Below are 20,335 nucleotides of genomic sequence, written 5' to 3' on the forward strand. Positions count from 1 at the left end.
TCACTTAAGGAAATACTTATCTCTACTGACTGCATCTACCCTCCTCTTTGGGGAAAATCCCAACATAGCTCACAAGTAGCTACATGTTTTCTGGATCTCAGGATATCGTTAAGTGTAACGATAGTCCTGAAACAACATTGAGGGTATGGTGTTAGAAGAACGATCATATTGAATCGACCCAATCTTGTCTGTTATACTTCGAGATAATATTTTCTGAAATCAATTGTTGTAACACGGAGTGTTAGCATGTGTTTTTATCTCCTTAGACCATGAGAGTATCTTAGTCACTTCCTACCATATGGTGGACTTTAGGGTTGCTCAAATATCATCAGTAACACAGTGATCATAACAACAACTTACAGGTTCATCAAAAAGTTTGACAAGGGACTAGATAGCTCGGGAGTGGGATTTGGTCCTCCGGTGATGGAGATATATCCTTAGGGCCCTCTTGGTGTGACGACATACATCATTGTCTAGCCAAACATAGGTGACTATGTCATGGGGATGCCGGAACACTTCAATGAGAAAGAAGAATAAAATCGGGAACTGGTCAATGGTATAGTGAGCATGTGCATGACTCAGGAGGATACCGATACATCCTAGGTTTTGTGAAGTATCATGAAGCAAAGGGAACATCACATGATAACTAAAGTTTCACTTGCATTGAATGGCATTCGTGTAATCATAGGTATCGATATGGACGTCCACGGTTCCGCTATCGATCATTGAACTAAGGGGTTTCTTTCATGTCAATGATTTACCGAACCTACGGGGTCACAAGCTTAAGGTAATCATGCCCGTTGAGTGTTAGTAGGACGAGAGTATCGAGGATTTATTTGTGGAATTGTTTCATTAATATTCGAAATAGTTTCAAGAGGAACCGAAAGTGTTTCGGGGTCACCGGAAGGGTTTCAGAGTTTATCGGGAAATACCGGGTATTACCGAGAAATAATATATAGGTGGAAAATGTTTCCGGAGATGTTAAATTATAATAAAAGGCTCTAATAATATTTAGGAGGCTCTCATATTTAATTTAATATCAACGGGTCTTAAAAGGCCAAGTGGTGGAAAGATACATGGGCCCAAGTGGAGGTGGTGCTCCCTTTTCCCACTTGGGAAGGGAGGGGAGGCCCAATTGGATGGGGACTTGATGGGGAATGTTGCATGGAAAACAAAACAAATTACGCACACGCAAGATCTATCCATGGAGATGCATAGCTACGAGAGGGGGAGAGCATCTACATACCCTTGTAGATCACTAAGCGGAAGCGTTTATCACGCGATTGATGTAGTCGTACTCTTCGCGATCCGATCACGATCCAACCGATCTAGTGTCGAACGGACGACACCTCCGAGTTTAGCACACGTGCGGCTCGATGACGTATCCTCCTTCCCGATCCAGCAAGCGGGAGAGGAGAAGTAGATGGGATCACAACCAACACGACAGCGTGGTGGTGGAGCACCGACAGCACTTCGCTAAGCGTCGCCGGGACGAGGCTATGGAACTACGGAGTAACGGGAGAGAGAGAGGGGTGCCAAGGGCTTGGGGCGCCCCCTCCCCTCTATATATAGGTGGAGGGGCGTGGGAAACAGCCCCTCCAAGCCCTAGGCGCAGCTAATGGGGAGAGGACTTGGACTCCAAGTTCAATCCTATTCCTATTAGGACTCCTTCCTTGTTTGCCTTCCCTAGCCACATGGGCTTTTGAGGACTTGGTGCGGCTAGCACAATAAGTCCAGGGCACCTCCCCGCAGCCCATGCTATCCCTTGGGTCGTGGTGGACCCACCTGTGGACTTCTGGACCCCCTCCAGAGTCCTCCGGAACCTTCTGGAAGCTTCCCGGTACAATACTGAAGAAACTGCAGCTTTTTCCGGAAATCAAAATATGACTTCCCATATATAAATGTTTACCTCTTGATCATTCTGAGACTCCTAGTGACGTCCGGGATCTCATCTGGGACTCCGAACAACATTTGGTTATCACTCATCAAATATCCCAATACTACTCTAGCGTCAACGAACGTTAAGCGTGCGACCCTGCGGGTTCGGGAATTATGTATTCATGACCGAGACACCTCTCCGGTCAATAACCAATAGCGGGACCTGGATGCCCATATTGATTCCTACATATTCCACGAAGATATTTTATCGGTTGAACCTTTATGACAACATACTAATTCCCTTTGTTTATCGGTATGTTACTTGCCCGAGATTCGATCGTCGATATCTCTATACCTAGTTCAATCTCGTTATTGGCAAATCTCTTTACTCGTTCTGTAATACATCATCTTGCAACTAACTCCTTAGTCACTTTGCTTGCAAGATTCTTGTGATGTGTATTACCGAGAGGGCCCAGAGATACCTCTCTGTCATTCAGAGTGACAAATGTCAAAAATCCCAATCTCGATTCATGCCAACTCAACAGACACCTTCGGAGATACCTGTAGAGCATCTTTATGATCACCCAGTTACGTTGTGATGTTTGATAGCACACAAGGTATTCCTCCTGTATCCGGGAGTTTCATGATCTCATGGTCGAAGAAAGATGTATTTGGCATTAAGAAAGCAGTAGCAATAAACTGAACGATCATATGCTAAGCTAACGGCTGGGTCTTGTCCACCACATCATTCTCCTAATGATGTGATCCCGTCATCAAGTGATAATTCATGTCTATGGTTAGGAAACCTTAACCATCTTTGATGAACGAGCTAGTCTAGTAGAGGCTCACTAGGGACACTGTATTTGTTTATGTATTCACACATGTATTTAAGTTTCCAGTCAATACAATTCTAGCATGAATAATAAACCTTTATCATGATTAAAGAAATATAGTAATAACCATTTTATTATTGTTTCTAGGGCATATTTTCATCAGGACTCCCCTCCCCTTGGCCGGCCAAGGAGGGGAATCATTTCCCTCCTTGTGGTGCCCCTCTCTCCCCCCTCCAACCTACATATACTAGAGGGTTTTGTGACTTTTGAGTACACAAGTTTTGGAGCCTCCTCTAGTTCATCTAGTTCTAGTTGTACTTGGTCCTAGTTGACTATTTACAGCTAAACCTAGTTCCTCTGATCCTCATAAGTAGAAGCTCAATGTGGTTCTAATATCCTCCCTCTAATTCTCCAGCTCTGGACGGCGAAGCGCTGCCGGATCGTGAAGATTGGACTCTTGCAACCATGTAGAGAGGCCACGATTTCGGTCTTCCGTTTCAGGGATGTTCGAGGGCGGTTTGCGGGATCGTCATCAACGATTCGAGGGACTCCAAGTACGATTTATACCGACTCGTCTACTTTCGCTACACTCCAGAGTCGGTAATGATCGTTGATCCAAACCCTGCATCTTCATATTGTTCCTGGTTGATTGTTGGGGAATTTTTTACTACTACGTTCACAACATATTTGAGGTTGGAATAAGAAGAAATTGACTGAACATAAAAACAAAGTTAACAAAAAAGTAAAAGACAGGCAGGAGAGATTGTCTAGCGTTTCCAAGTTAGATGTCCGAGATTTGAGAGTCTTTAATGAAAAGGAACATCACTTTAATATTGCCCATTGCCATAGTGGCATTTATTGAGCAGTCTATCGCTTTTATTACCCCACCACCACAAGTTCGTACGAAGCTTATTTCCCTTCCAATAAAAGATCATACATATTTAGGGCAATTTTTAATGCATGCACCGGTGACAACTTACATGAAGGATCTTATTCAATCCATAGGAAGTTATAGTGTACTCTCATGGAAGAAAGTGGGTTTGTGGTTTTTGGATGAAAAAGTAGTATCTCTACTTAGTGCGGAAGTATTTGGCTATAAAATATTATAAACAAACACCAAATGTTAGAGGATCCATGACAATCTAACTTCTATGCAAATACACATGAACATAACTCATTACGTTGTCTTCCTTGTCCAGTATCAACTATTTGATCAAGTGTGAAAATATTCAATGAGGGTTCACAATCATAAAAGATGTCCAAGATAGTATATTTTCATGTGAAATCTCTCTTCCCTGTACTAATCTTCCATGAATTTTTTAAATGAGCAATATTGTGCTTGTTAAATTCCAATAGATTTTACTTCCCACACCCAATGTGAAACCACTAATTCCCATGAGATATGCATATGAAACTGATTTGCAATGCTAAGATACACAATAACGAAAAACAAAAAAATATTCATACTATTCTTTATTATAGATACTCTCACAAATGGATACAACGAAAACACGAAGTAACGATAACACACATTGCAAACTATTCATACTATAATTTTTTTTCCAAACCAGGATATAACCAAGGATTGAACTAATAGATAATAATGGTGATAAAGGTGACGATCGATACCGGAGCAGCTCTCCCAAGCTTGGAGCAAGCCAAGGGTGGTGCCCATACCCAAGTACTCAAGTCTCCTTCTTTGTTGATGGTGGCGGTGAAGGAGCTCGCTTATTCTATTTGAGGAAATCAAAAAGGATCTCCTTCAGATATTGGATCTTAAAGAAGCAGTAATTGTATAGCATTATTCTTCACCTCACGCATGATATCCTTGTTTTTTGGTCCTCATAGTTTTTTATTTCATGCATCGCTTTCGCTTGGACGGGAGATGTCTCAGTTGGAGAGTATATGCAATCGGGGAGTATTCTCAACTCCATAATTGTTAACCAAATTATGAAAAAGATTCCTATGTAACCTGGTAGATGGCTTCTTTGAAATGGATCCCTCTAATACCTTGAAGCCCAAGTGAATTATTGTTGTCTTCAGGGTCCTGGATGAAACCGGGGTAGTCGAGATGCTAGCTAGGGTTTCCCGTGAAGATTCTGGTGCCTGAGCTTCTACGGAGTTTCACCGATTCCTCCTCCATCACAACACGCTCCATAAGCTCCCTCTCAATCTCCTCCTTCAACCGCTGAGCATCATCGTCAACGGTGTTGGAGGAAGATGACCTGACGAACTTGTCCTAAAACCCTGATAGAAAATAGCTCGACACGAAAACATGAGGAAAACTTGATACATAGACCAGAACATCTCGAGGATTTATAGGATTTTTACCGTGCAGGACAAGCATATGGGCAAAAGACGGAGTCGTGAAGGTGCACATAGCACCCACACGGACAGGTGGCGCGACCAGGTGGTACGTCGCGCCCTAGCCCGTGTGGGGCCCTTGGGCACCGCCTGGCTACTTCTTTTTTCCCAAAATTATTAAGTATTCCAAACTTATAGATACAATTCTTATGGAATTTTCGGTGCCGGTTTACTTACCGTGTACTTATCATGTACCTATTCTTTTTCATGATTCTTGATGTAGTATAATTACAGATTTATACAGAACAGAAGCGCTATGGTAAAGGAAAATTAAGATGGGAAAAAATTCTATGACTACTCAAAGTATGTGTATGGAAAACTATGACGTGGAACGCAAGCACGCGCAACACCGACGCCGCGAGCCAGAGACCGATTGTCTGACAACGTGGCACATCCCGCGTGAGAAGCGCCACGCCACACCACAGGGGATAAGATTGTCGTGCCCCGAAGCCGCCGTCACGTCACCTAACCCACACGGCTATTACGACCGCCCCTTTCCGCCGCGGCCCTACGCCCGTCTTCCCTTCCCTTCCCTTCCCTCGGCCGACTCGACCCGACCCCGCGGCCGAAATAAAGCAAGCGACCGACGCAGCGCCAGTGAACCCCACACCACCACCGTCTCTTCTCAGTTCTCACTTCTCACCGCGCGTTTCTCTTCTGCCCCCGCTCCACGCCAGGCAAACCGAAGCCCCCACCACACGACGCCGCCCGCCCTCCCCTCCCCTCCTCTGGAATCGGGCGGGGGAAGAAGTAGTATTCAGGCCTGGCCGGCGGCGGCATGGACCGCATCGTCGGCCGCAAGTTCAAGCTCGGCCGGAAGATCGGCTCCGGCTCCTTCGGGGTCATCTACCTCGGTGAGCGATCGTTCGATTCCCCGCCGCCGCCGCCGCCCGCGTTTGTTCAGTTTTTTCTTTTTCTTTTTCGACTCCATCTATCGTCGTCTGATGCTGTCGCTGTTGCTGCTGCAGCCACGGATATGGACACCTACGAGATCGTCGCGGTGAAGATTGTGAGTTCTATTTCTCATATCCCTCCTCTGCCCTGCCCTGTTTCATGCTTCAGTTTTCGACTGGGTTGCTGTTGGGTAGTTGGGTCAAGCGGAGAGGTGGATGATTAGGTTGCTGTTGAGTTAAGCGGATATATAGGTGGAATGCTGGATTGGTTTGGTTGCTTCCCCTCGCGCGGATGCATGATTCGATTGCTGTGCGTGCTGAATTTGTCTGTTAGTCGTCGCTCTTGCTTGTTTTGGGCTGATCATAATGGGATTAGAAAATGCTGGTAATCATGTGGTTAGAAAGGTCCAAGCACACGCCTTTTATTTAATTGTATGGCTACTTGGGCTGTTTTCCCCTTTCCTTTCTAGAATGCTGCTTGGCTCCCTCTTAGCCTCTTGGGTGATGATCGATACAGGTGGTGGTTGGTCATAATGACGCTTGGCGTAGAGGAATTGTATTTGTAGCCTTGCAGGAAAAGTTGTGAGACCAAGCATACCAGTGGGAGCGGAAAGTTTGATTGCTATTGTCAAAGCTCAGTTGGTGCCCCTGCTTTCCCCCCATCCCACTTCATGGTTTGCCTTGTGAGAGCAAGCATACCAGTGGGAGAGGAAAGTTTGAGTGTTATTGTTATATGCACCGTCTACTTGCCTAGTGAAACCCCTTTTTCTTGCACACACTATCTCCAAATCCTTATTCTGGTAACCTCACTGGCAGGAAAGTAGCACCTCGAAGCATCCCCAGCTGTTTTATGAGGCAAAGATCTACAACGCCCTGCAAGGAGGAAGTATGTATCCCCTGTCATCCAATTCTCCATAGTTCCATGCTGGGTTTATTTGGATAAGATCCAGAGTTGACGGGGAATGTTTTGGCATCCAGGTGGCATTGCGAATGTTAAATGGTGTGGTGTGGATGGGGAGGAAAATGTTCTTATCATTGATCTGTTGGGCCCGAGCTTAGAAGATTTGTTTGTCTACTGCGGCAGAAAATTCACCTTGAAGACTGTCCTAATGCTTGCAGACCAAATGGTAATTAGTAATTGCCTATTTCACTTTATTTCATTACCTTATGCCGAACACTGAAAACCATTTGGAAAGTGTCAACATTTGTTTAGCAATTTGAATTCTTGTGGAACTCACAGGAAAAAAGAACTATATTTCTGATGGTAACCAAACACTGAATGTCTATTCTTGAGAATTTCCTTGGAGAGTTCCATTATTGTGTTGCTCTTTCAATACCACATTACCACTATTTAATAGTAATAAAGAATAGGCAGCAATTGAAATAAGTAAAATCTATCTGAGAACATATGAAATAATTACTGCCAGGACTTTATAGAGGGTTCCACTATGCACTAGCAGATATTTTCTTGTATATGTTGCTTCTATATGCTTCATATTTATTTACATAGTTTGAAATATTGCACAGTTAATCTAGATGTAGTTAAGTAGCCGCATGTGGAATACAGTTGCCTGAAGTTTTCGTTGCCCCCATTAAATATTGATATTATTTTTGCATGATCGAGTTCCATTTCTGATTAAGTAATGCCAGCTTTTCTCTTTCGTTGCCCCTAACAGCTTACAAGGATAGAATTTATGCATTCCAAAGGATACTTGCATAGAGACATAAAACCTGACAATTTCCTAATGGGTCTCGGCCGGAAGGCAAATCAGGTACTTGTTGTGGTGCACTAAAGCTCCATGTTAAGTTCTTAATGCGCTGAACAATCTCGTCAATGATATCTCTGTGTGTGCTTATCAGGTCTATGTAATTGATTTTGGGCTTGCAAAAAGATACCGTGATTCTACTACGAATCGACATATTCCTTACAGGTACATATATTTCTGAAGATGCATTTTTTGGTAGAAGATGGTACCATAGGTTGACTTTTTTACTAGTGTCAAACTAAACAGAATTGATTTAAGCAGTTAGCTGACCCAATACTTGTTATCTGTTGTCAATTCCGTTGCCCCTACTTTACCTTTTTTGTGTCATGGAAATTATAGTTACAGCGGTAGTGCGCTGAATTGGACCTGTGACACATCATGGTCTGACCTATGTCTGTAATTTCAATTGGTGGCTCCCATGTGGTACTTGACCACTGCTACTTTGCTCTTTACTATGTGGGAATGTTCCCATCACAATATTTTTTTTGACTGGTTACTGTAGGGAAAACCCCCACAGCCATTGCTCTTTATTCATTCAAAGTATACAATATGTACAAAGGTTAACAAGAGTAACTCAAAAGAAGGAAAAAACTAAAAAGACCCATAACAATATTTTACTAATTTAGTCTTCTAGGTTCCAGCAACAATAGCCTTTTGCTATCATAATATCTTGATTGTTTACGGACCACTCTGCATCATAGTGTGATGGCATCTATATGAAAACAGCAATGTAAATTATATAATGCCAGAATTTCCCTTTTTTGTTAATTTTATTGCTCTATTATACGAGTTTTCACCTTTGTTCTCTTCTGCTTATTAAGAATGCCTGTGTACCCTGCAATCGGCATATATATAAATGCAACTTGTTCTTGATCTCTGATTAGCCATTTAATAGCGAACTGCTGCTTTACTGTAGGGAACATAAGAACTTAACTGGCACTGCACGTTATGCAAGTAGCAACACTCACCTTGGAATTGGTAAGTCATGACCAGTTGGTTACTTGTCAAATCATCATTTAAATTTGATTTTGAACATTGTTTTTTATTTACTGGCAGAGCAAAGTCGACGGGATGATTTGGAATCTCTTGGCTATGTTCTCCTATATTTTCTCCGAGGAAGGTAGGCTTATACTACTGTTCTGTGGAACTACTATGTTGCTTATGAGCACAGCATCTGGGATGCAGTGTGCTTGAAAACACATTAAGGAGTGCAAGTCTACTTTTTAAAAGATATGTAAACAGACATCATATCTAAAAGAAGCAGTTTCAAGAACCTACTTTTGAAGAACTACGACTTTCTTCACACTTTAGATACTCTAGCAGTCCAGGTGTAGCCTGTAGGTATGAACTGATGTTGGTCAGCTCAAAATAGGCCTTGTAGCACGGGATCTTATATCTCTGCTTGTTTTGTTAGCATGTTTGGGCTGCATCTTACAAAGATTTCCCTAGAACAAACTGTAAATATGAAACCCTTCATTACAAAGCAGACTTCACTATATGCCATATCAAATGCACGCTTGACATTTGTGCAGCTGGTTAATGAAAATCCGTTATATCTCAAGTTCCACCAGCAAATTGTTGTGAATCTGTCTGTGCCTTTTCTATGACATGTTTTCAAGTACCTTTTTTTGTGGGAAATGTAACAGGGTTTCATACCAATCTCATTTTTTTTAAATATAATATCAAAGCTATCAGAACATTGAGGTCTTATTATCCATTTCGGTAATTTCGTCTAATTTTTTTGCCATGTATTGGTGTGTACAGTCTTCCCTGGCAGGGACTAAAAGCTGCAACGAAAAAGCAGAAGTATGAGAAGATATGTGAGAAAAAGATTTCAACACCTATCGAGGTTTATCTCAGAAGCATATTAAACCAAGCTTCAGAAACTGTACTTTTACATCTGTAGCTGAATTTTATTTATTTATCAGGTGTTATGCAAATCCTGTCCAGTAGAATTTGCATCTTACTTCCACTACTGCAAGTCATTGACATTTGATCAGCGGCCTGATTATGGATTCGTGAAGCGCCTTTTTCGAGACTTATTCGACCGCCAAGGTATTCCTTCATTAAGTAGTACTCCCTCCGTTCCTAAATATAAGTCTTTCTAGAGATTCCAATAGGTGACTACATACGGAGCAAAATAAGTGAATCTACACTCTAAAATATGTCTACATACATCCGTATGTTGTAGTCCATTTGAAATGTCTAAAAAGACTTATATTTCGGAACGGAGGGAGTACTACACAGTACTTCCTCCGCTGTAATATAGTGTATAATTTTTTTTTCAAAGTCAAAATTTGCAAACTTTGACTAAATTTTTAGAGAAAAGGATCTACATCTGTAATACCAAATACACACCATTAGATGCATCCTGAGACATATTTTCATATTATATTAGATGATATTGTAAATATAGATATTTTTTCCTTATAAACTTGGTCAAATTTTATGAAGTTTGGCTTAAAAAAAATCTATATGCAGTATATTATGGAACAGAGTATATAGTATATACCTCTGTAATAGCACTGTTAAAAGGTACTACCTCAATTCGGAAATAGATGGCATTTTAGAAAACTTGCAGTCAAACTTCTCTATATTTCAAAACCAATTAATAGAAAAGCTATAGATTGATTAGGTGCAAATGGTACTATTAGCTTTGTCATGAAAAATTGTTTATCTTTTAGGTATTCACAAAAGATAATGGTCAAAACTGCATATTAGATATTGTGCAAAGTAAAAATGTCATGTACTCCAATGTTTCAGGAACAGAGGAGTACATTGTTTCAACATATCTTATCTGAGTTTTTGCTTGATATTTCATCCAATGTTCTGCTCATCTTGCAACAGGTTATGATTTTGATTATGTCTTTGACTGGACTGTTTTGAAATATAAACAAGGCCAAAAGACCCAGGTACTTCATCAGGGGTTAAAATATTTAAGTTTTATTGCAAGTACTTTTACAGCAAGTTTCAGTTTGCATTTAATCTACCATTCATTAGTTTTGGATTCCTTTATGATGCGATTTGATCTTGCACCAGAACTCCCCTCCTCATCCTCCAGTTCTCTTTGCTATGTTATGATTATTCCTAAGCAATGATACTGTTTTTGGGACAAATGCTTTTCAAAATTAAATTACAATACATATCATATTCAAATGGAATCTCATTTTCGATTTAGTTTATGAATATTTAATCTCAATGAAGCCTATTACAGAATGGTCAGTGGTTCAGAGTAATTCTTTATCTACTATATATCGACATGGTGCAACTTTAGTGTGTACCTGACAAATTCGCTTACTTTTTGTAGCATGTTCCTGGGGCAACTATTACTCGAGCAATCCCAACACATCTTGACAAACGAGCGGGTAACTTAGCTTCACCTTTCATAAACATATAAATAAGAGTATTCATTTAGATTATCGTGTAACTTGAGGGCTAGCATTGTTAGCTAAATAGAAAAAGAAATGCCCAAAACTTCCCTGTTGCGAAGAAAGGTATATACCCTAGGATGCATGTGCTTGCTATACTGGGGGCCTAAGGTATACATATGTCATCGGAAGCAGTATGTGTGGCTAGAGAGCGGAGACGTGTCAATGAGATTAGAAAGTACCTTACCCATGGTGGGAAGAGTGGGACGACCAAGCAGCTGGGTGTGACTAATCTCAAACTCCTCCTTGAGGTCCATCGCAGACTGAAACATAAAGGTTCGATGCTCATGCTTGTCCTTGGCCATGCAAGATCACATCCAGAACAACTCATTGAAGTCATCAAGATAAGTTGGCTAGAGATGCGAGTGAAAGCTCTACAGTAATCCTCTATGGACATGTCCTCTTGCAAAGATTGTGCAAACTTTACAGTAAGAAAAGTGAAGGGCTCCATTTGGGTGAATCTATTGCTTCTCAAAATGCTTCCATATCACCTTTGCTAGTGATACTTAAGAGTTAAGACCCTTCCTAAGTGAAGGATAACATTGAGAATCAAAGCACCAATGGCCTTAGCATCATCATTTTGCCTTTTTGTGGCTTCATCTTCCTTGGTCAAATGGTGGTCATTGAGATCGACAGCCCTTCAACTCTTTCCACTCTCATTGACCGAGAATGCATGTTCTCTGTAGTTGGAGGCATCTCTTTTGCTATGATAGCTGCAAGAAAATGCACCAAGGACCTAGCTAAATTCTTTCCACAGTTAAACAACTAGCTGTCGGCAACAACTAGCAGCACAAGCAGCCAAGCAATCAACCCAATTTATCTCCACTAGCAACTTGGCTCTGCCAAATAGCAACACTGTGAGCTAGACAAACAACAGTGGCAACAGATTGGTGAGGGGCAGCAGCAGCAGCAGATTCATGAGGGAGCAGCAGCAACAGATTGCTGAGGGGCAGAAGCAGCAGCAGATTCATGAGGGAGCAGCAGCAACAGATTGGTAAAGAAAGACACAGTCAGGATGGCCATGAGCTTGACAGGAAGGATTTGGGGCAGCAGAGCTTATATTACGTCCTCTGAATAGAGGAAATGCCCAAATTGACTTTCCTCTATCGCAAATAGAGGGATACACCATAGGGTACACGGGCCTTATGGGCTTGCTATGGGTCTAAGCTGTATATATAAAATATAAATGATATAAACATGAGCAATACTCTTAACACCAATCAATGAGAACCATCTATCTTGTGTAGGGTCTTGTAGCACGGTATCACTTTGACAGTTTGACGTTACTATTGTAAATGGGCCACAGTGATTAGATATAATGATTTTGACTTCGAATGCAGTGGACATGGCATGGTTGCTTAACTTGTCACTTTTCTTAAGTACTAACATACGGTTCTTGCTTCAGTTTATAGCTGCATTTTGCTGTTAGTAGATCAGACTAGAGATTCTGCCACATGACACATGTTTTGATAAAATTGACTACAATATTGATCTCTTATCTGAACTTACGACTAACAGGTGTAAATGGGGATGTCCATCCAAATGAAGCCCATGAACAGATGGAGTCAAGCCATATGACCGGGTCAGCTGCACAGTTACAGGTGAAATTGGAAACAGAGAGATCCTTACCCTACCATGCATCATACTGAGTTATTGACAGTTCCTGATCAGTTTGTTTATGACTTGTTTTATTAATTGAAGATAACAATCTCCACTTATTGACTCAGAGTATATTCAGTTCTTACTACTACATTTTCTACATTACTTTAATTATTGTACTCCACTGTTTTTAGTTTCAGTCTATAGATGCTCAAGTGTGCTCCATGCTTGTGTAGAACTTACTGGTGTTCTTAGAGAATTTCTAAGTAGAAATTTACTTTGCTAAAGGTTTCATGTTTACTGGAATGTGGCCAAATGCAATTGTTTCATACAGTTCATAATGAGAACCCATCTTTCCAATGTAAATCCAGTAAATAATGGTACATTTAGTTAATTTCACCATATGAGCAGCACCACATAAAATTTACTAGTTCTGGTATATGTGAGTAGTTGTGCTTCTGTTAAAGGTTATTTCTTGACATTATTGACGAAAGGATCAGGGTGTGTATATACTCTTGAACAGGCTAACATGCATGCTATTTTGAATTAAGAAAGCATCAAAATGATGCTAGCATCATATATTTCATAGCATGTGGTGTATATATTTTATTGCTTAAGCAGTTACTTATGACATGGTTGATCTAATCAGAGGCAAAATATGGCTGCCAGTGCCAGAAATGAAAACCCGAAGAATGATGGGAATTCAAGACATATAGTGCGTATTGACGCTTTTCATCAAAATCAGGGTTTTGACAGCAATACTGGCTCTCCTAGCGCTTGTTTTCCGACACTTCCGCACAATGCCCCAGCAAGGTGATAGGTAAACTTCCAACAGTAGCCCTGACCTTGTAGTACAACTCTTGGGACTATACTCTTGTTCAGTTAAACGTGGTAGTTCTAATGAATTTCTGTTGCTATACAGGTCACCTCTCTTGTGGAGCTAGAAATGTGGAAATGCTCAACTAGACTCCATTTCTTTTAGAGTGGTCAGATTCAAGAATCACAAAATCAATTCAAACATCTTGATGCCTAATGCATGTTACAAAGATGGCTACAGATCCGATTGATTATGCAAGGTTTTGATCACTGCTGCGTTGGATGCTCCAGCAGTTTCTGTCACTCTTACTTCAGACATTTTGTTGTCACAGTTGCGGAGGACATGTAAGTAGTTCATATGTCAGATAAATGGCATGGACATTATGCAATAGTGATGATGTTGGGTGTACATAGTTCATATGGTTAGATAAATGGCATGGACATTGAGCAATAGTGATGTTGTCGGGTCATTCAGCATCTGGTAACTATCCAATAGACATGTGGTGATAAGGTTATTCATGAAAATTGCATCATGATCTGAAATATTTTTAGCATTTGATACTGAATTCATGAAATTTGCATCATGATCTGAAATATTTTTAGCATTGGTTACTGAAGACGCCCGAGAAGCGAGAACGTAACACTAGTGTAGTAGGCTAATCTCAAGTTGATTGTTTCTGCATGGAAATTGGCAGAGGGTTTTAAGTAGGTTATTAATTACTGAAGCTTTTACATTACGTATTTAACTTTAGTAATCACATGTTGGTTGGTCATATATATAATTCAAATATCTTTGAATGTTTGTTGGCTAAAAAATTGAGTTGCTACATTAGGGAGTTCAAGTGGGTTTATTTTTTATTTTTTGTTAGAATAAGTGTAAATATCATCTTTTAGTTCACTTGGCCTTGTTCTGTCTGCAATAGTTTCCGATAAATATGTAGATTTTTTATAAGTGTTTTTTGCTTGAGATTTCCTTTTCAATACTGAACTCATGTGAAATATGTTAAAGACTACTTGTCGGCAATGCTGCAGATTTTTGGCTAGCTTTATAAAGCGGAAAAATGCAGTATAACTAAACCAAATCTCTTATGTAGTTCACCAAGGATTCAGTATAATACTGGCCACCTTAATAAAGTGAAGAAGATTCAGTATAACTAAACTTATTATCTTATGTAGTCATGGATGATTAGTACTGTCAGACTATCAGTAGGCCTTGAACAAACAAGATGGTCAATACGCACATCCGTTGTTATGTGTAACTTAGCTCGTGTTGTACTACCAATTTTCGAACCAGAGTTTCTAGTATGTGTGGAGATCAAATATGGCTGGTGACTCGTGCATTTTCTTCCATTTCTCCGCAATCTCCTTTTTCCTTTCATGATTGCAGGCGCCTATTGTGTTTATCCTCTCCTGAATCGAGAAAGGACTAGTTCCACTCCACTTGGGAGTTGGAGCACCCCAAAAGTTGAGCGTTTTGTCCAGCCAAGTGCTGCCTCCACTCACTGCCAGCACTTGTATGCTTTGTTACACGAACGGCAATGATGCAACACCTGCTTTATGGAATCTTCCATTTTTATTGTGCAGAAAAGAAGAAGAAGAGGAAGAGGAACACGCACTTTTTGTCAGGTGTATGCATCGCCGCTACGTAATCAGGTGCACGTAGAGGTCTCACTTACGTGCGCACGTGTTACCACACCAAAGCGTACATTTCGTGTTGCATTGTTTCAGTACCAACACGATGGCAAAATGTCTGCACAGACAGGTTTTTGTCTCTGCCTTACGCCACTCGATGTCACAGAGCACTGAATTATGGACTGGACTTAGCTTCATAATTTGTTGATCACCACGAAATAAATAAAAGATGTTTTCTTTTTGCGAGGGGAAATAAAAGATGATGTTTGTTTGGAACTTTAAAGAGGCTTTAGCTTGGGCGAGAACAACAATTAGTCTGTCCCTGCACTGCACGGCCAGATTAGGCAATGATGGAACGCAGAGCACAGCATTCCGTAGTGGATCGCATCATAGCCGAGCAACCCTTTCGCTTGTCATAACACATTCTGCGCCATCCTTTTTCGAAGAACCTGGAAACACTTCCCGTTTACAACCTATGTCCCTCTACCCCGGTTAGGTGACATACATACACGTAGGACTTCTGCCAAGTCACGAGGAGTAAAAAAAAACTGAAATACTCCCTCCGTCCCATAATGTAAACGTTTTTTTTTTGACGTCTTGCATTATGAGACGGAGGGAGAAGTTGGCATCTCTTCGTGAAACGATTTGCTACTTTATTGGGATGTAAATGGCAAGTAAGCGGCATCGTCAAGTCCCGTTTATTAGGTAGCTCCCTAGTTCATTTTCGCCCAAAAGAAAACAAAATTTTGAACTGTTAGTTTATTAGTGTGTTTAAACGGGAATAGACGGGACCCAAGTCCCATCTTGTAGTACTAATTTTTCATCTTTTTGTCGTGTTTTCAAAGTTATTTCTAGTTAATTATACTTTGGGGGTTCATGCAAGCATTATTTGCTAGAGTACACATAAAACCAGGCATAACGTGATAAGCTATGAAACTAGCGTAATTTTGTTAATTCATGCATGAATGCGTATGTTATTGTTTGATGTTGTGTGCGCGCATGCGTGCTGGAAGCCCGTTGTTGTTCTTGTTTCTAGTCAAGCCATGTTATTCAGTACTGAAATCTGACCATTACTTGTTCTAATTACATGTTAGCATAGTCACAATAAACACTGGTTTGAATCTTCAACTTGGACGCATAACCGGCTTTATCTAGAAAAGACTCCGCAGTTCGTTCTCTCCATTCGAGGAGCAGAATGCTTTCGCACGGACGGCGGAAAACCCGGGCTGCTGGTGGAATAATTCTCTCTGACCAGAAAAGGTCTTGTTCTTAAGCACCCAATCATGAACCTCCTCTCATCAATTATTTCCTGGGAGCATTAAGAAAGAATCCATCCCCAAATATTCAGGCAGGAGGTAAAGCTCCAACTCTCGCATGTTTTCTGAAAAGCTACAAGTGCTGTTCAGTTAAAGCTTGTACAGTAGTAAATCTAATGCTAGCATGGGTTCTAGTCTCCTATGATCTACCCACTACTTGCCTCGACATCATGGAGACTAGCCGAACTCTGTGCTCTCTGTTGCCGCCAATGGTTTTTGGATAATAGACATGTAAGGATAGATACCATCACCCGATTATAAATCCTTTCTGAATACCTTCTCGTTTAACCATATGTTTCTTTTGTATGCAATATAGCATGATCAGTGCAAATTTTCAGACGAAACCTCACATCTGCATGTACGCTACTACCAGTGCTCATCAGAGTTCAGAGAAAAGCAGATTGGGCATGTAGCATGGTGTTTGCTGTTAGTCCCAGATTATACGGTGAGAGAGGTTCAGGTGGCAGATCATGTCTCTCCTATATTTTCATGCCCACGAACCAAGTAGATTGGTATATAACCCACAACCCTCAAATCCTCTTCTGTCGCTCAAGCAAATAAGATGTGGCTTTTACACAAATCACTAGAATGGTCATGGGCTTCGTTGTATCCACTTTCTAAAACTAGCAATGTATTTCTAAGTTAATGAAGAACTCTCGATCTTCAATGGATTTTGTCACTTTTGTGTAAGTCTGTATGTGTCTAAGTCATACTCCGATATTTCTCAAGAAAAAAAAAACCTTATAATATGAAATGCAGCATATCAGCTGTTCTGTCAACTAAGGGCATGTACAATGCATAGCCTCAAGGTGATGCCTCGCATGCCATGTAGGATCGGATATGACGTAAAGTAGGTTCGGTTAGGGAAGCGGGATCCTCTTCACGAGGCGGGTGCTTGAAAGAAAAAGCGTGGTCCGGTGACAAAAGTTGAAAAGGTTGGAGTGAAAAGTAGAGATGGATGTGTGGTAGAGTCTTTATTTTTTATTTTTTAATGAGGCCCACTAATGGTAGCATTGGGGAGAAAAAATAAATATAGATGCCTCAAATTACTTTTTGTCACGGGGCATATGTATCCATATGCCACCATTGTACATGCCGTAAGTGGCCACTCACACACCTAGCTAAGCTCGCTATCTTGCTCAAACATTAATGTGAAATGTGAGATCAAAACAACACTTGTGCTCTCATTCCAAATATCAAGAGACGCCAGGGGCTCCACAAGAGAGCAGACTGCCAAAAGATACTCTACTCTGCCGCAGTGCTGCCAAAAGCAACATTTTGAGCACTTTTATGGAGGCTTTAGTTAGGGCATGAGCAATGGTGGCAGCACCTTGGTGCTGCCCCAGCCCATCCACCTAGGCAACTCAAATTATTTTTATTTTTTTCATCCAGCTAGAGAATATAAGCCGATGCCTCAGGGTCGTCATCTCCTTGCTTTCTTTTCTCTCCCTTTCCCATTGTGGTCATTTGCATTCTCTTTTTCCTCTACCTTTCCCTCTCTCTCCTTTCTTTTTCTTCTTTTGCTCATGAAGCACCCGGCTCCCCTGCAAGCTACCGTCCGAGGCTAGGACTGACACCCGAGCCTAGTTGGCATGCGGGGCACCCGGCTGAAGCCACCCGTTGGCCATGCTCTTAGCACCCACTATTCAGCATGAGCCCCTCTAAGCACAGTTAATTAGCAGCACTTCATGCTGCTTTGTCTTTTCCTGGCTCCCATATATAGGACAAGCCTGACAGTGTCATCCGTGTGTACTTGACTGAACTCTCAGTTGCTTATGTCAGATAGTGAGCACTCTGCCGGTCAAGCTCGCTCTCAGCTCTAAGTTGTGTATCTCAGTTGCTTATGTCAGATAGTGAGTAGTCTAAGTTGTGTATCTAGTTGATGCTAATTGAGCTTTGTCCTAGCATCAAGCTCGCTCTCAGCTCTACTCGTCGTGTGTACGTGCCCAAAATTCATTTGATTCTCAGCTGCAATCATCAGATGCTAACTGCTGACATTTTTAAGCTGTGGAATGTTCGAACATGCTGTTGACTTTGTGTAATTTTGTTCAGTACGAGTAACATTTACCTCCTGACTCTCTCAGGCAATGGAGGAATGCCTTGATCAGCAGCAGCAGCAGCAGAAGAAGAGCAACAATGGGCAGCTCCAGAGGCTTGAGGGCATCGAGGAGGAAGGCGGCCAGGCCCCGGCGGAGAAGTGGCCTCCGACGACGGTGCGGGCGCCGGAGACCCCGACGGAGACCATGGAGTTCCTCGCAAGGTCCTGGAGCCTTTCGGCCGCGGAGATATCCAAGGCGCTCAAGGTGCTGAGCAGCAAGGGCGTCTGCGACATCCCTGACGTCGGCGTCGTCGCGGGCGCAGGTAAAGAGCAGAGACCGCCGCCGCCGCCACCACTTGACGCGACAATGGCGGCGGCGCAGGCAGGAGGAGGAGTGGCGAGCCCGCCGTTCTCTCCCAGGGCGGGCAGCATGGACGCGCAGCTCCTCCGGGCCGCCGCCGCCGCGGGGAGGGCAGGGGGCGGCAAGACGACGATGGGCGCGTGGATCAAGGAGCAGAAGGAGAAGAAGCGCGCCGAGGCCCGGTCCCGCAACGCGCAGGCGTACGCGGCGACGTCCGTGGCCGGGGTCGCGGCGGCGGTGGCCGCGCTGGTCGCCGGCGCGGTGTTCTCGTCCTCGCCCGCTCCTCCTCCTCCTCCCCCCGCCGCCGCGGCGCCGGAGCGCGCCCAGAGGGGCGACGGCGGGGCGAAGACGGCGGCGGCCATCGCGTCGGCGGCGGCGCTGGTGGCGTCGCACTGCGTGGAGATGGCGCAGGCGATGGGCGCGAGCCACGAGCAGATCCTGGGGTCCATCCAGTCGGCCGTGAACGCGCAGGCGAGCGGCGACATCATGGCGCTGACCGCCGGCGCGGCGACGGCGCTGCGCGGGGCCGCCATGCTGCGGGCGAGGCTCCACAAGGAGATCCAGGCCACCGCCCTGCCCGGGGACGCCGGCAGGGCGGCGTCGGAGCGGGACATCTCGCCGCTCATCTTCGTGTCCAGAGGCGGCGAGCTCCTCAAGCGCACGAGGCAGGGTACGTCCGTGGATGATCGACCACCGGCCAAGAATCCATTACCGTACTCTGACACGAGTGCATGCATGTTTTGATCACAGGTATCCTCCATTGGAAGCTTGTGACGGCGTACATAGACCCCAACTTCCAGGTGGTCATCAAGATGAAGAGCGCGCACATGGCGGGAACGTTCATCAAGACCAAGAAGTGTAAGCAAGTTACTCCCTCCGTTCGGAATTACTTGTCGTAAAAATGAATGTATCTAAATATATTTTAGTTCTAGATACATCCATTTTCAGGACAAGTAATTCCGAACGGAGGGAGTACTTTTGAATCCACTAGAGTGGTGGTGCATGGACAAGCTCTGTAACTGCGACGTGTTTTGTTTGATTCAGGTGTTGTGGTGGACGTCCGGTCGGAGGTGGCGGCGTGGGCGGGGAGGGAGGTGGAGGAGGGTGGCCGTCGGAGGGGCTACTTCGGGGTCCGGACGGAGGAGCGGGTGATCGAGTTCGAGTGCCGGAGCAGGCAGGAGCAGCACAAGTGGGTGCAGGGCATCACCGAGATGCTCAACCGCCGCGACAACATGAACATGAACATCACCCACCTTGTAAACTAAATCAGTCAGATGCCATGGAAATGCAGCACTCCGTCGGTGCTATTCTGGCTTCGTGTGATCGATCACATCTGCATGTATATATGTTACTCCTTGTGACTCAGTATTCTGCTTGTGTTGGAAAAAAATTCAGTACTATTCTGCTTGTG

The 20,335-nt window shown here is 43.1% G+C and overlaps 2 protein-coding genes across 6 annotated transcripts; both read left to right on the plus strand.

Annotated features, from left to right (window-relative positions):
• The first annotated feature begins 5,623 nt into the window (after positions 1–5,623).
• Positions 5,624–14,139, plus strand: LOC119275558 (casein kinase 1-like protein 3). The gene is made up of 15 exons (XM_037556428.1): positions 5,624–5,929; positions 6,044–6,084; positions 6,785–6,854; positions 6,947–7,095; positions 7,645–7,740; positions 7,829–7,899; positions 8,651–8,712; positions 8,791–8,854; positions 9,499–9,583; positions 9,663–9,789; positions 10,582–10,646; positions 11,042–11,099; positions 12,681–12,763; positions 13,411–13,581; positions 13,684–14,139. Exons 1-14 carry the CDS (start codon positions 5,854–5,856, stop codon positions 13,576–13,578), a joined length of 1,215 nt encoding a protein of 404 aa, XP_037412325.1. The 5' UTR covers positions 5,624–5,853; the 3' UTR covers positions 13,579–13,581; positions 13,684–14,139.
• Positions 13,786–20,327, plus strand: LOC119275556 (VAN3-binding protein-like). Of its 5 annotated transcripts, XM_037556420.1 has the most exons (8): positions 13,786–13,922; positions 14,965–15,041; positions 15,162–15,339; positions 16,309–16,756; positions 16,842–16,970; positions 18,610–19,594; positions 19,675–19,782; positions 19,969–20,327. In XM_037556420.1, exons 4-8 carry the CDS (start codon positions 16,667–16,669, stop codon positions 20,187–20,189), a joined length of 1,533 nt encoding a protein of 510 aa, XP_037412317.1. In that variant the 5' UTR covers positions 13,786–13,922; positions 14,965–15,041; positions 15,162–15,339; positions 16,309–16,666; the 3' UTR covers positions 20,190–20,327. The 5 variants fall into 5 exon arrangements, with proteins under 5 accessions (XP_037412317.1, XP_037412319.1, XP_037412318.1 ...); XM_037556421.1 differs by lacking the exons at positions 14,965–15,041; positions 16,309–16,756; positions 16,842–16,970 and having other exon boundaries at positions 13,795–13,922; positions 15,162–15,230; XM_037556425.1 differs by lacking the exons at positions 13,786–13,922; positions 14,965–15,041; positions 15,162–15,339 and having other exon boundaries at positions 16,659–16,756; positions 16,864–16,970.
• Positions 20,328–20,335: the final 8 nt, after the last annotated feature.

The sequence above is a fragment of the Triticum dicoccoides genome, chromosome 3B (assembly GCF_002162155.2).
Source record: "Triticum dicoccoides isolate Atlit2015 ecotype Zavitan chromosome 3B, WEW_v2.0, whole genome shotgun sequence".
Lineage (NCBI taxonomy): Eukaryota > Viridiplantae > Streptophyta > Magnoliopsida > Poales > Poaceae > Triticum > Triticum dicoccoides.